Source organism: Notothenia rossii (assembly GCF_949606895.1).
Source record: "Notothenia rossii genome assembly, contig: SUPER_2_unloc_1, whole genome shotgun sequence".
Lineage (NCBI taxonomy): Eukaryota > Metazoa > Chordata > Actinopteri > Perciformes > Nototheniidae > Notothenia > Notothenia rossii.
The window spans coordinates 23,231-39,709 of NW_027640361.1; the positions used below are offsets into that span (position 1 = coordinate 23,231).

The following is a 16,479-nucleotide window of genomic DNA, read 5'->3' on the forward strand; positions in this document are numbered from 1 at the left end:
TACGGCAGGGGTGTCAAACTCAAGGCCCGGGGGCCAAATCCGGCCCGTGACTTCATTTTCTGTGGCCCCACAAGAGCTTGCAAAGAATATAATACGTTTATTATACGGTTACAGGCCGATTTACAGAAGCATGTTCCCCATAAACTACATGTCCCACAATGCATCTCAGATATGCCTTTTTTTCTCAAAACTTGACTTTTTTTTTTAAAATGTGCCGTTTTCTTAGAATTACCCCTTTTCCTCAGAATTGTTCTTTGTTTTCAAAATGTTACTTTTTTTTTTTTTTTTACTTTTTTTTCATAATGTGTTTTTTCTTTTTAAATCATTTTTTGACATTCTCACTGAAGAAACTTGCAATTATTTGCCGTAGACTTCTGCTTTCAGATGTAGTTAATTCTGAAGTCATTACCCTATCAGATAATAATCCAATGCAGAGCCAATCATGTAATATAATACATTATTTTATATATATTAAATATTTATATATGTATTCTTATATAGTCTTAAAGTTACAACCGGCCCTTTGAGTGCAACCATAATGCTGATGTGGCCCTTGATGAAATTGAGTTTGACACCTCTGCTGTATGGGTAAACTCAAAACAATGATAACACATGTGACAACAGAAAAAGAGAAAAAAGAGTGCGAAATGGATCCTAGGGTCTGCTAAGACCCAGAGCTGCAAGGTCTTAAAAACAGCCGTATAAAATAATTTCCTCTAGATAGTTGGAAATATGATGTCTGATGTCTGGGAAAATGGCAATAGCGTAAAGGATAACACAAAACACCATCAATACGTCACACCTCTTAAGTGCTAAAGGTAGTCCTAGCAACTGTACCAGATCATTATCTATCCATCTCAAAGATATAAGGATATGTTTGTTTTTTTCTGACGCTGAGTCAAGACAAATTCAAATAAGCTTTATTGACATGCCCACATTTAAAACATACAAAGCAAATTGACAATACAGATTTAAGACTGAAACAAGTGAGATAATCAAGTCCATGGTGTTAAATACAGACATATAATCTTACAAAGCCGTACAGATGATTAATATTCTAAATGTATTGATCCTGTATAGATCTGTTTTACTGGTTAATAAAAAGAGAGCATGACATTGTTGTGAAAGCAGGGATCTTAATTTGAAATGCTCATAAACACAAATGTCTTTCCTCTGAAGTACTCTGTCTGCCGCTGATCATAAACATAACAAGTTCATATCTTTCAGGGAGGAGTTGTTCACTTTGATAAAAAAAGGTGAAGTTGTAAAGCTGCTTTTTATCTGATAACAGCAATTTGTTGAAGTGGAAGAGCTTCATCTTGTCAGAGAACATGTTATACACCCACAATATACTTTTACAGTTTTTATCTTTGTATGCATACTCAAAGAAAGTTCAATTTCCTGATCTAGCTATATCTATTTGCCCATTTACTAAAGTACTGTCATTCCAGTAACTTCAAATAAAAGGCAGTTTACTTTTCAAATGAAACATGAGCTAATCCTGCAGTTAAAGTCCCAGATTATTATTTTGATAAACATACATACATCTTTGTATTAATTGACAGCACTAGTTCTTACAGTATGTACAAAGTGGATGGTACCTATGAATGTTAAATACCTGCAATAGATTTGTACTCACATGGCCACAAGAGGTCATTGTTAGGAAACATACTGTATAAACACACAGGCTATTTTACATATTTGAACAAGTTAGACCAATGCTGGGATTAGAGTATTGTTGTATGTGTCTGAATTATTCATTAATGTCTGACTGTTTTTATTTTTCTTATTTGTATCATATTCTGCTCAATAAGGCACTTTCAATATTATAACTTTCAGGAACTGTGGGCTTATCAGCAGATGTTTTTAATAAGCTGTTTTTATGTTGATATGTAAAAGGATTAATACAAATACTAATTTAATTGAGGCAAACAAAAGTTGGCAAAAACTAATTAAATGACTACTTATTTATTACTGATATTAATCCTAAACAAAAACACTAAATACATGTGATTTATCAATTTGAGCAAAGTCATTCTTATTCATGAAATCAGGCATTTTGTATAGTTTTAAATAACTCAATATAAACTAAATTGTGAAAGCATGATTGCATGTTTAGCATCCAAACAGACACCAATGTTAATGTTTCTCACAGATCCAATGCAGATCCTCCTCACAGGACTGGGAGTTCCACTCGTTGTAGGAAAAGATATAAACACACTCCTCTCCATTATCAGGCTGTCCTGGGCTCCAAAGCCTAACAGGTAGTACAGGAAAACAAGATGAACTAAAAGATGGACATCAAATACAAATAACTATAAGTAACACAGCCATGTTCTTTTCTTAAAACCCAAATGAGTCTTCTGGTGAAAGGGGCAGACACCCTACGTATAAATGCATCCTGTGTATTCTGTTAACTCCCATTAGAGAAACATGTGAAACATTTAGAAAGGTCACAACATAAACCAGCGTCTGTATTTAAAACCAATTAAAGCCTTACTTCAGATTCAAATTCGGTGAAGATTCATCCACCCATTTCCAGGTCCCCTTCTCTTCTCTGTCACTCAAACCAATCCAAGTGGCAAAATTGATCATGCCAGAGATGATCTCTCTTTCGCTGATCATCGATTCGAGGAAAATCTGTTCACATATTAAAAATGTAGTTTACTGGGATGGACATCAACATTCAGATAACTTTTCCCTTTTTACTAGCTCAGAAATATGTAATTAACACCATTGTTGTGAAGTAATCATTATAGCTGATAGACACATTTGCTAGTATATGTACAATAAAAACATTGATTGATAAAAGCAGGAGTTATACAATCACAAGCAGCACACATTACCTGTTCTTCATAACTGTCTACGATCACCAGATCTGCTCCTCTGGCTGTGCAGTGCTGTCTGCTTTGTTCCCAGGAAGCTTTCTCAGTAGAGAGGAGATAAAAGGAACTACCAAACATCCTCCATCCTGCGGTACAAGTTTTAAGATCTTGTTGATGTACTGCTTTAACTGCTGGAATATGGAACTCTTGAGTGCATTATATGTCAATGTTGTAATAATAATGAAAAAACATATTTATTAAGCATTTTTAGAGGGATCAAAAGAGTTAAACACAGACAGTGGAAACATCTCGGTGTTAGTTACTAGACCGACTGGAAAACTGGGTCTGACTTTCGGCAACAGTTCTAAATTGGTTTGAAACCTTGTTATCCTTTATTATTATTATTATGTTGAAAATATCTGGAACAAACTACCTCTAAGTTCTTCTTCCTATTGCTTATATTAAAAAAATAATTATAAATATGATGGGGGAAGAAAAGTAAAACAAACTATAAATTAAATCACTCACAACTGAGTCATTAAAAACAAATTCTTGATTATCATTAATGAAAAGTGACATTATGTAACTATTTTATGAAAGCATCAATAGTCAGCCTTAGAATATCAATATCGGGGTATTTTGTAAAAAATATTATGATAATTGATATCTCACATACACCGAGCCCTATACAAACCCCCCCACATGAAGCACTCACTCAATAACTCCACCTCTCTGGTCTTTTCTGTGAGGTTGGCCTTCAGCTGGTTGATCAGCTGATGGCTGGCCTGGAGACGCTCAGTCAGGTTTGCTTTGACAGCGGAGAGATCTGCAGCTGCACCACCTACTGAGTTATGGTCTGGAATGAAAATAGATGTTTCTTAAATGAACTGATGCAATCATACTGACACAAACCAAAGTAAATGTTTTCCTAATTTGGCCCTAGGAGAAAAGTAGAACAACGATAGATGTTTTGGTCAAATGTGCATCTTTCAGAAAAGAATATTGCTCTTGAAAATCACACGTTCAAAATGAACTTATTAAATGTATGAAAAGACAGACTCACAGTGGACAGCGAGGCCGATGAGTCCAGCCAGCAGGAAAACACTCAGCAGCCCCAGACCAAGAACAGACGCTCTGAGAAATCTCCTGGGACCTGAACACAGAGAAGACCAGTGAGTAATACAGTAAATCCAAAATCCACAGTGCACTCTGACTGACACTCTTACCTTCTTGTATTGTTGATGATCTTGAGCTTAGGGTTTTGATATCGTCAATATTGGCATAGATTTCCTCCATTGCTCATGCGACTGCCAACTCTTTCCTAGAAGGTCAGCTCTGCAGCAAGCGTCCTGAAGTATGTGACCGGAAAAAGAGTGGTTTGAATTTTGAAATGCTTTATCTTTTTGAGGAAATCACAAATCATTATATATCTAAAAAAAAGAAGAAGAATATCAGGAAATACTAACTTTATTGATATGACCATATTAAAAACATATACTATTGCCAAAGCACATTGACAATACAGATTTAAGACTGAAACAAGTGTGATAATCATGTCCATTGTGTTGAATAGAGACATATAATCTTACAAAGCCATAAAGATGAATAATATTCAAAATATTCTGATCCTGTAAAGATCTATTTTACTGGTTAATAAAAAGAGAATAGCATGTCATCATTGTGAAAGCAGCTACAAATAGTTTTGTTGGCTCTCTTGATGGCACAAGGCACAAGACGAACTGGCACAGATTTAAAGAATATTATTCTGTTAATGGAATGTTAGTTTCTGAAAGTTGAGACAATTGAAGTTACCTTTTGTTGAACTACTGTATAAGTCTTTCAGTCTCCCTCTCAGCTATCCACTCTCAGGGGAAAGCCGTACTGCCGATGCCAGCTGATGCGCCACAACACCACTTCAAGCCCGGTGACTGGGTAGTGATCACAGACTTCAGGAGGAAACACTGGAAGCAGCAACGGTTCCAGGGAAGTAGCGTGCCAAGCTACCAACACACGCATCAGAGGGTTGTGTTGTTCAGAGGGATGTGTTCCGTTTCATATGTAAATAAATGTTTTACACAGAAAAAAGTTTTACATATGTTTTTTTTTTTTTTTTTAATATTTGTATTCACATGAAAAAAGTGTAAGAGTGCATTGCAGCAAATAAGGAATTGCACATCCCACAGACCTCTCTCCCGGAGCACTGAGGCAACAGTACATCAATTATATACCAAATGATAAATACAATAATTTACATGCACATACAGTATATTAGACCCTCCAGAAAAACGCGATTCTGCGATCGCAGAATTTACCGCATAATCAGCAAAATGGCGCAGATTTTTAGAAGGCCGCATATTTATCAAAAGGCTGCATAATCCCCGCATTTTCCCACAAAGTTGAGAAGAAAAAAAAGTTAACTCGTCTTGACGTGACGTCATCAGCTCGCGCGTCACAGAATGTAAACAACACTGTATAGAGTGAACGTGTGGCGCTCACAAGATAGAGAAAACACCAAGATGAAAAAATCTAATCCATCTCATTTACCGACGAACATTTCTACTAAAGAGCGGGCAAAAAGTGGGGGGAAACTATTCTGCACCCCGTGCAACTGTATGTTGGAGCATAAGAGAAAATCGACGGTGAGCCTCAACCTCCAAAACCCTTTCGAGGGCTACAAGAAACGAAGTGAGTAGCCTACAAGATTGAAGCTGGTCAGATCACGAACGAGTAAATGAAATGAAAACAGAATGAAGCGGAGAAGTGTGTGTGTGTGTGTGTGTGGGGGGGGGGGGATGTGTGTGTGTGTGTGTGAGATTAAAATAGCCCAATTGCTTTTACAATAAATAAACATTGAATGTGTTTAATTGAATCGTGAGAGAGAATAAATAAAACAGCCCAATATTTTAAAAAATTGTTCTTCTTTTTTCCCGCATATTTAGCATATTTAGCAACTTCCCGCAATTTCACCGCATAAAGTCACATAAAAACCCCGCATTTTTAATCGCATAATCAAGGATTTTAGCCCGCATAATCAAGGAATTTTGCCCGCGTTTTTCTGGAGGGTCTAATATATACACATACACATACCTGCATACATACATACATACATACATACATACATACATACATACATACATACATACATACATACATACATACATACATACACATGCTAACACATATATCGAGGGATGTCACACGGTCTGCATGTGCGGTGGACAGGGGAGTAATAATATCAGAATTATAGGCAGATAAAGGTGGAATCCCTACACCATATCAGGGGGAAGACGGTTACATAACTGATCAGTGGCCTCCAATGAGCGTAAAACTTATCTGAAGAACCCCGGAGACTAAACTTAATTTTTTCCAACTTTAGGAGAGACATAGTATCACCCATCCACATTTTAAAAGAGGGAGGTAAAGGAGATTTCCACAAAAGAAGGATTTTCCTACGAGCAATCAAGGAGGTAAAGGCAATGACATTGGTTCGAGTGTTTGTCATGTTGATTTCATCTGAGGGCCAACCGAAAATAGCTACATGAGGGGATGGAGAGATTTTTAGACATACAATTTCAGAAATACATTCGAAGAAAGATTGCCAGAAGCTAGATAATTTAGGGCACAACCAGAACATGTGAGTCAGGTCGCAGGGGGCCTGGGAACATCTATCACACCTGTCATCCAATCTATCTGGATAAATCCTAGAGAGCTTAGCCTTGCTATAATGTAGTCTATGGAGAACTTTAAATTGTATTAGGCTAAGTCTAGCACAACTGGTGGATGAGTTGACGGCTCTCAGGGCCTCCTTCCAAAAGTCATCAGAGAAGGTGATCTGTAGTTCTTTTCCCAATTGGTTCTGATCTTATTAATGGCATACACATGTATTTTTGATCTACACATATTTGTTTTCCGTATAAACCGCATTGTATCCACCTGTCCTCTGGGTGAACTCATGATGCCAAGGGTGAGCTTGTTCTCTGTTTCAATCTGTGGCTCGGACAAATGCATGATTGTGCATTACTAATCGTCACAAGCGTATGATGTAGGCAGAAGCATAAACCAGGATGTCATTCATTTCTGTTCCTGTGTACTATGACAAGAGTGGGCCTTTATTTTCTGGAAAACCCCTAAATCTTGTGTGGTGTTCATATGTTTGTTACGCAGCCAGTGTTTGTGGGTCTGGTGGACCTGCTGCCTTTTTGGGTTTCAATTCAACACAATCAAACAATTTTATGTTAAAATGCTCAAAAGATGTTTACTTCATCCCAATTACAAGCTATATAAACATCATGGTTAATATTCACCCTTTTACATTTGTTAGATCACATTAATGAATTAAAGTGCTCCTTGTCATTTTTTTGTAACTAGCTGAAGCTAAATGTGATCCTCAAATTCTGAAACCTCTTCCTCTTTCTCTACATCATCATCAAATGGTTCTCTCTCTTATAAAATAATTTGCAAGGCCCTCTGAGCAGAAAATCGTTTGGCCATCTTGATCAGTTGTGATAAGGACCCAAACTGGCGAAGCTTTATTTCTTGTGTCTCGCCCCAAATTTGCAGCTGGCATAGAGTGGGAAAAAAATAAAGATTGGTTTCCGCAAAACATAATGCGGGAATGTGAGAGCAGACAGGTGTCGGTGCCTGAATGTATCAACAATGTTGCAACCTTCTGCAGGAATGGCAGGGGCAGAAACACAAAAGTTTCTCACACACACACACACACACACACACACACACACACACACACACACACACACACACACACACACACACACACACACACACACACACACACACACACACACACACACACACACACACACACACACACACACACACACACACACACACACACACCAATATTTACTAGTCGACACATTTTTCAAAATAGTACTCGACTAGTCGACTAGTCGTTACGTCATAATAAAGACACACAAAGAGAGGTGTACAACTGTATTTTATATTGGAACTCATACAGTAACATTAAACACTGCATTTTAATTTGTGTTACATGGCTGAGTAAATAACAAACAGTAACTGGACTCACCAAAATCGACAGCAAAAAACTCTTGTTTACATAAATGCCACGTAAATCCAGTGCGCAACACTTTATTCGCTGTCCTCCACGATAACGTCCACCTTTCCATATTTTTGGTTTGGTTTGAACACCAACGCATCGAAATGTGAGGGAAGGAGGCTTGACCGCTTTCGGGTGACAGTGTTGCCTGCCAGGGAAAAAACCCTCTCACTCGGGGTGCTTGTGGCTGGAATAGCCAGGTAGCTCCTCGAAAGCGGGGGAAGCGGTGCACGTTTTCTGCCCACCACTCCAGTGGATTATCCATTGTGGGGATATGCGGTGTCCGCTGGCAGTAATCCCGTAGCTCATCATCCGCATCACTGTTGACCCTTGTTTTCTTGCTGTTCGTTTGCCTCTGTTCAGTGCTGACGCCGGTCCATTGCTCACTGGTGCTAGCATTACTGCTAGTGCTAGCTGTCGGCAGCGGGTGTCTCATCTTCAGATGGTTGTGCATAGCAGATGCATTTGTATTGTACTTCAGTACAGCTGTACACAACTGACACTTCGCTGTGGAGTTGGTTACATCTTCGTTGAAGTACTGCCATACATAAGAATGTCGGACGTGTTTTGTAGCATTTTGCAGCACCTCGTTTACCTCCATTTTTTTCCTCGACTAGGTCCTACAGCGCCGACTAGTGGTAAAGGTAGTCGACTAGTCGATTAGTTGGTGAAACCCCTACACACACACACACACACACACACACACACACACACACACACACACACACACACACACACACACACACACACACACACACACACACACACACACACATTTGACAGATGTGTTCTTGCATAAATACAATATCTCCACCTTGATGTTTCATCTGTGCAGTATAAGCACTTTTTTAATTGGGTGGTTTAGGCCATTAACTATTAGTGAAATTATATTAATGTTTATAGTTTAAATTCTGGTGTTTTCTGTGTTGTAACAACTCTCCTTTACACATAGTTCTCCAATCACTTCTCAAAAATGCACCTTGTAGAGCTTCTAAACCTGTTTACATAATTTGTATCTCCTTTCTTGTATTTTCCAACAGTGTATCCATACTTAACTCTGTACTGCAGGGGTGTCAAACTCAAGGCCCGGGGGCCAAATCCGGCCCGTGACTTCATTTTCTGTGGCCCCACAAGAGCTTGCAAAGAATATAATACGTTTATTATACGGTTACAGGCCGATTTACAGAAGCATGTTCCCCATAAACTACATGTCCCACAATGCATCTCAGATATGCCTTTTTTTCTCAAAACTTGACTTTTTTTTTTTAAATGTGCCGTTTTCTTAGAATTACCCCTTTTCCTCAGAATTGTTCTTTGTTTTCAAAATGTTACTTTTTTTTTTTTTTTTACTTTTTTTTCATAATGTGTTTTTTCTTTTTAAATCATTTTTTGACATTCTCACTGAAGAGACTTGCAATTATTTGCCGTAGACTTCTGCTTTCAGATGTAGTTAATTCTGAAGTCATTACCCTATCAGATAATAATCCAATGCAGAGCCAATCATGTAATATAATACATTATTTTATATATATTAAATATTTATATATGTATTCTTATATAGTCTTAAAGTTACAACCGGCCCTTTGAGTGCAACCATAATGCTGATGTGGCCCTTGATGAAATTGAGTTTGACACCTCTGCTGTATGGGTAAACTCAAAACAATGATAACACATGTGACAACAGAAAAAGAGAAAAAAGAGTGCGAAATGGATCCTAGGGTCTGCTAAGACCCAGAGCTGCAAGGTCTTAAAAACAGCCGTATAAAATAATTTCCTCTAGATAGTTGGAAATATGATGTCTGATGTCTGGGAAAATGGCAATAGCGTAAAGGATAACACAAAACACCATCAATACGTCACACCTCTTAAGTGCTAAAGGTAGTCCTAGCAACTGTACCAGATCATTATCTATCCATCTCAAAGATATAAGGATATGTTTGTTTTTTTCTGACGCTGAGTCAAGACAAATTCAAATAAGCTTTATTGACATGCCCACATTTAAAACATACAAAGCAAATTGACAATACAGATTTAAGACTGAAACAAGTGAGATAATCAAGTCCATGGTGTTAAATACAGACATATAATCTTACAAAGCCGTACAGATGATTAATATTCTAAATGTATTGATCCTGTATAGATCTGTTTTACTGGTTAATAAAAAGAGAGCATGACATTGTTGTGAAAGCAGGGATCTTAATTTGAAATGCTCATAAACACAAATGTCTTTCCTCTGAAGTACTCTGTCTGCCGCTGATCATAAACATAACAAGTTCATATCTTTCAGGGAGGAGTTGTTCACTTTGATAAAAAAAGGTGAAGTTGTAAAGCTGCTTTTTATCTGATAACAGCAATTTGTTGAAGTGGAAGAGCTTCATCTTCAGAGAACATGTTATACACCCACAATATACTTTTACAGTTTTTATCTTTGTATGCATGCTCAAAGAAAGTTCAATTTCCTGATCTAGCTATATCTATTTGCCCATTTACTAAAGTACTGTCATTCCAGTAACTTCAAATAAAAGGCAGTTTACTTTTCAAATGAAACATGAGCTAATCCTGCAGTTAAAGTCCTAGATTATTATTGTGATAAACATACATACATCTTTGTATTAATTGACAGCACTAGTTCTTACAGTATGTACAAAGTGGATGGTACCTATGAATGTTAAATACCTGCAATAGATTTGTACTCACATGGCCACAAGAGGTCATTGTTAGGAAACATACTGTATAAACACACAGGCTATTTTACATATTTGAACAAGTTAGACCAATGCTGGGATTAGAGTATTGTTGTATGTGTCTGAATTATTCAATAATGTTTGACTGTTTTTATTTTTTATATTTGTATCATATTCTGCTCAATAAGGCACTTTCAATATTATAATTTTCAGGAACTGTGGGCTTATCAGCAGATGTTTTTAATAAGCTGTTTTTATGTTGATTGGTAAAAGGATTAATACAAATACTAATTTAATTGAGGCAAACAAAAGTTGGCAAAAAAAATTAAATGTCTTATTTATTTATTACTGATATTAATCTGAAAAACAACCTAAAAAACAAATGAATAGGGATTTATCTAATCAAGAAACACAATTCTTATTCATGAAATCAGGCATTTTTAATAGTTTTAAATAACTCAATATAAAATAAATTGTAAAGATTGCATGTTTAGTATCCAAACAGACACCAATGTTAATGTTTCTCACAGATCCAATGCAGATCGGTCTTACAGGACAGGTCGTTCCACCTTTTGGTGTTAGGATAGATGTTTACACAGTCCTCTTCACCCACCTCTGGATCCCCTCCTCCACTATTAGGCTCTCCTTCAGCCCAAATCCTAAAAGGTATTACAGGAAAACAAAATAAATTAAAAGATGGACATCAAATACAAATAACTATAAGTAACACAGCCATGTTCTTTTCTTAAAACCCAAATGAGTCTCTGGTGAAAGGGGCAGACACCCTACGTTTAAATGCATCCTGTGTGTTCTGTTAACTCCCATTAGAGAAACATGTGAAACATTTAGAAAGGTCACAACATAAACCAGCGTCTGTATTTAAAACCAAAGGACAGCCTTACGTCAGATTCAGTGGAGATCCATCCACCCATTTCCAGGTCCCTTCCTTTTCTCTGTCACTCAAACCAATCCAAGTGCTTCCCTTGCTCATATGAGAAATGAATTCCTGTTCAAATGTACAAAATGCAGTTTACTGGGATGGACATCAACATTCAGATAACTTTTCTCTTTTTACTAGCTCAGAAATATATAATTAACACCATTGTTGTGAAGTAATCATTATAGCTGATAGACACATTTGCTAGTATATGTACAATAAAAACATTGATTGATAAAAGCAGGAGTTATACAATCACAAGCAGCACACATTACCTGTTCTTCATAACTGTCTACGATCACCAGATCTGCTCCTCTGGCTTTGCAGTTGTCTCTGCTTTGTTCCCAAGAAGCTTTCTCAGTAGAGAGGAGATAAAAGGAACAACCAGACTTCCTCCATCCTTCATGACACGTGTTATCTGTAAAAGTTGTAAGATCTTGTTGATGTACTGCTTTAACTGCTGGAATATGGAACTCTTGAGTGCATTAAATGTCACTTTTGTAATAATAATGAAAAAACATATGTATTAAGCATTTTTAGAGTGATGAAAAGAGATCAAAAATGTCATTGCAGACAACTACTTCTCATTTTTGGGATTTAAATAACTGTTTCGATGTGAACTAGTCAGGCACCACAGCACTGATACTGATGTTGTTAAAGTCTTCAATGACATCCACTTAAACACAGACAGTGGAAACATCTCGGTGTTAGTTACTAGACCGACTGGAAAACTGGGTCTGACTTTCGGCAACAGTTCTAAATTGGTTTGAAACCTTGTTGTCCTTTATTATTATTAAGCTGCAAATATCTGGAACAAACTACCTCTAAGTTCTTCTTCCTATTGCATATATTAAATGTAATTTGGACAAGGAAAATGGCCATAAGCATAGTTTACAGAGAAATATAAATACAGTATGGTGGATGAAGAAAAATAAAACAAACTATAAATTAAATCACTCACAACTAAGTCATTCAAAACTAATTATTTATTATCATTAATGAAAAGTGTGTAACTATTTTATGAAAGCATCAATAGTCAGCCTTAGACTCTCAATATTGAGGTATTTTGTAAAAAATATTATGATAATTGATATCTTACATACACATACCGAGCCCTATGCAAACCCCCACAGGAAGCACTCACCCTTGTCCATCAAACTCAGGAGCCTGTCCACCTCTCTGGTCTTTTCAGTGAGGTTGGCATTCAGCTGGTTGATCAGCTGATCTCTGGCCTGGAGACGCTCAGTCAGGTTTGCTTTGACAGCGGAGAGATGTGCAGCTGCAACATCTTCTGAGTTATGGTCTGAAATGATCAAGAGACACGTTTTCTAAACAGAAAATACCTCATACTGATACAAACTTAAGTAAAAAGCAGAGGGCAGAAAGTGCTTTTGAAAATTACAAATTCAAAATGACATTAACTTATAAAACAGACTAACAGCAGACTGTGAGTCCGATGAGAACAGCCAGCGGGAAAACACTCAGCAGCCTAAAACCGAGAACAGATGCTCTGGGAAATCTCCTGGGACCTGAACACAGAGAAGACCAGGGAGTATAATACATCCATAATCCACAGCTCACTCCGTCTGACTGACACTTACCTTCTTGTCTTGTTGCTGATCTTGGGGTTAGGGATTTTACAGTTTCAACATCGTCATTGATTTCCTCCATTGCTTTTAAAAAATGACAACTTTTGTCTTTAGGTCAGCTCTGAAGCAGGGACTGCAGCACATGTGACCGAGGTTGAGGGTTTCAATTTCTAAATATGTTATCCTTCTGAGGAAGTGACTCATCTAAGATTTGCTGAAAGAAGTTTCTATGACAATCTTCCAGATGATTATCAGACACACCATATTAAAGTTACAGACATTCTCTCTCTCTCCAGACCTCCATGTATATATAAAGGCTCTTTAGAGGTATACAATATAATTGCTCTGTTTTTATTTAAAACAAATACATGCCATATCATTTTAATGTTGAAGTTTGTCTGCTGCCAAAATTACCTTCCACAAAAAACACCCACCACTGAATATTTGAAGTTACAGACCTTAAAAATAGTAATTACATGAACACTTATATAAGTTGAGTTTGAAATATTCTTCATTGGGAATAAAAATGCAGGTATTTCTAAACCAAACTTTACCTTTCATATTCCCTCCTGGAAATATCCAGCAAAGAAAATAATATAAAAGTTAATTTAGACAATGATGATTTGTCACTTTTCCTCCTCCATGACTCATGTCTTTATGGTATGAGTGTGTTTTATATTTCTTTTCTCAGTATAAATGATTTGTGCTTGGTGTGCTTTGTTTTTATCAGTCTTTGTTCTTATCACAGTCACTGCCCAGGGAGTTCTCCTCGGTCAGCACAGCCAGCCACTATGTGAAATATCACTAGAGGAGGCTGTGGAGCAGTGGGATAGTGCACTAAACTTCGGATCAGGGGAGAGCTGGTTCCAGTGCTGCAGTCAGCATCTCGTTGTTTCCCTGGGTTAGAGACTTCAGCTCAGTGGGGATTGCCCACAGTATTGAATGTATGTAAGTGGCTTTGGATAAAAGCGTCTAACAGGTGATGTAATGTGAAAGTCGGTGGGATCTTTCAGCAAAGCTTACCAGCCCTCAGAGTCATTAAAGACAGTCTGCCTGTTCCCCTCCGGGAACTCCGGTACAGGAAGCCATGATTTCACAACCTGTCAGGGAGCCATGGGTCCACGCTCCTGAACGGTATGACGCTGATGTGGGATTGTGTCAGTCTTAAGGCTAAGATTGCTTTCCTCACGGGTCTCCTCTGGGAAGCACTTTGGAGTAGGTGTCAGCCTTTCGGGGAAGAAGGTTCCCACTTTGGAATCGTATCAGGGGTTCTCAGCTGAGATGTGAAGGGTGTTCGACCATCCTGTACGGGTTAAAGACGCCTCCAGAAGACTTCTCTCTCTTCGAGTGTGGCAGAGTATGCCATCGAATTCCACACAATGTCGAAAGGAGAGTGGATTGAATGAGGAAACCCTTTAGGCTAGTTTCACCAAAGACTTAAATGAGGTAACTAAGGATGAACTGGTGTCTCAAACCTGAACCTTACAATCTTGATGATCCGATTTCCTCAGCCATTCATGCGGAAAATCGTCTCGAGGAGTAAGAGAGACAGCGCAGCCATCCCAATGCTTCCTGTGGTGTCTAGCACCAAGAGGTTAGCAGCAGATCCTTTCATTCCTGTTCCATGCCTCCAGGGATCAAACTCGTTTATCCAGCACATCCCACAGATGCTCAACTGGATTGAGATCTGGGGAATTTGGAGGCCAAGTCGACACCTTGACAGCTCTCACTGCTCCTTCCCGAATGTCTAGGTGGATACCTGACAGAGTCTTTTGTTGAGTTAAAAGAATTACAGACAGTTAAAGACTGACTGCCTATGAAATCTATTCTGTTAAATAGACATACATAAACTTAACCATAAAGGTAAATAATATTGGCAGTTCATGATTCATTACTTTTGACAGGGTTTATTTATGAACAGGCAGACAAAGGATAAATGTAACATCCGGATTCCAACAACATTTCAAAAGATTCTAATTTGTTCATGATTCCATAAATACACAGATAAACTATCGGAAAGAAGACAGCAGCTTCATGTGCCTCTATGTCCACATCACTGAGGACCTGACATGGACTCTTCACACTAACACCAACACCAACACAGCTCGATAGCGGCTCTTCTTCCTCCGCAGGCTGGGGGGCTTAAACTTGGACTCCAGGATATTCTGCAACTTCTACAGGTGCACCATAGAGAGTATCCTGACTGGCTGCATCACAGCCTGGTACGGCAGCTGCACCACCCTCAATCGTAAGGCTTTACAGAGGGTGGTGAAAATTGCACAGAACATCACCAGGACGGAGCTGCCATCCATGGAGGACCTTTACTCCCAGCGGCTCAGAAAGAAAGCCCTCAGGATTATAAAAGACCCCCCATCACCCCAGCCACAAACTGTTCAGTCTGCTGCCGTCTGGCAGGCGTTACCGCAGCATCCGGACTAAAACCACCAGACTCAGAAAGAGTTTCATCCCACAGGCCATAAGACTATTAAACACCTGAACGAAGAACATCCATAACATTCACCAGTTTGCAACTCACAAATGATGTATCACTTGTTTATAAAACGGACAAGTCAAATCAAGCAATCTGATTGGTTCTTAGCCGTGACATACTGAGCGTATACCACGGGTAGCATTGTAAGTTACTTTTCACAACAAGTCAGTATCCCTCCGCGTCTGAGAAAAACAGTATACCGTTATACTGGAACAAGAAAGCATCGGAGAAGTAACGGGGCAGAAGCCCTCCTTTTTGACGCAGCGGTCCAGACATAGACATCAAACGCCAAAACATATTCAGTGTCCAGTTCCTTTGGCATTAGGGCAGGGATATCTAGATACTTTTGAAGGTTTAACATAATGAATTGTGCTACTTTTAAAGCAAGCAACGATGTTTTCAAATCTGTAATCAAAGAGGTCCACAAAAACGCTATCGACCAATCAGATTGCTTGATTTGACTCGTCAGTTTTAGAAATATATTTAAATTTCTTCCGTTACGAAACAAACTTACAAAGCATAAAATGGAAACATTTAAGATTAACTTCGACCTCCGGGGGGGTCTTACTATAGTATTGAGGAGTGGATTGAGCAGTGCCTATCTCCAGAAAAAAAAGCACCTAAACTACGACATGCAGAGCTACGTGAAGAGCAGGTAGACCAACTGGAAAAGTAGCACCATTCAAAAGCTTTCTGATGCGGGTCTTGAAACAAAGCAGAGAAATTATGACCGTTAGTGGCCACAGGTGCGAAAGCTCTCTCCAGAGCTACTGGAAGCCCAATCTCGGGGACCGGAGAAAGTGGAGCAATATTCTCGCCACGCCAAGCAACAGCCTCGAACAACCTCAACCTATACAAGTGACCACGTAAGCCATG

At 38.4% G+C, this 16,479-nt stretch overlaps 2 protein-coding genes across 2 annotated transcripts; both read right to left on the bottom strand.

The window, feature by feature from the left end:
• Positions 1–904: 904 nt before the first annotated feature.
• LOC307030865 (CD209 antigen-like protein D) lies at positions 905–4,176 on the bottom strand. Its single transcript, XM_079696245.1, has 6 exons — positions 4,052–4,176; positions 3,889–3,978; positions 3,541–3,681; positions 2,847–2,971; positions 2,501–2,640; positions 905–2,257 (listed from the first exon to the last, which is right to left on the bottom strand). The coding sequence occupies exons 1-6, from the start codon at positions 4,119–4,121 to the stop codon at positions 2,140–2,142; spliced, it is 684 nt and encodes a 227-aa protein (XP_079552371.1). The 5' UTR covers positions 4,122–4,176; the 3' UTR covers positions 905–2,139.
• A 6,114-nt stretch (positions 4,177–10,290) lies between these two features.
• Positions 10,291–13,194, bottom strand: LOC307030850 (CD209 antigen-like protein D; the record flags this gene model as incomplete). The annotated part of the gene is made up of 6 exons (XM_079696229.1): positions 10,291–11,245; positions 11,489–11,592; positions 11,799–11,941; positions 12,668–12,826; positions 12,963–13,052; positions 13,125–13,194. 6 exons carry the CDS (start codon positions 13,192–13,194, stop codon positions 11,101–11,103), a joined length of 711 nt encoding a protein of 236 aa, XP_079552355.1. The 3' UTR covers positions 10,291–11,100.
• Between the last annotated feature and the right edge of the window lie 3,285 nt (positions 13,195–16,479).

What these genes read in the sequence shown, in the direction of transcription:
- LOC307030865 (XM_079696245.1), bottom strand. Translation starts at nt 4,121, where the DNA reads ATGGAGGAAATCTATGCCAATATTGACGATATCAAAACCCTAAGCTCA. An exon ending in ATCATCAACAATACAAGAAG is followed by an intron (nt 3,979 to 4,051) that starts GTAAGAGTGTCA and finishes CTCTGTGTTCAG; the next exon opens with GTCCCAGGAGATTTCTCAGA. An exon ending in TCACCGAATTTGAATCTGAA is followed by an intron (nt 2,258 to 2,500) that starts GTAAGGCTTTAA and finishes ACTACCTGTTAG; the next exon opens with GCTTTGGAGCCCAGGACAGC.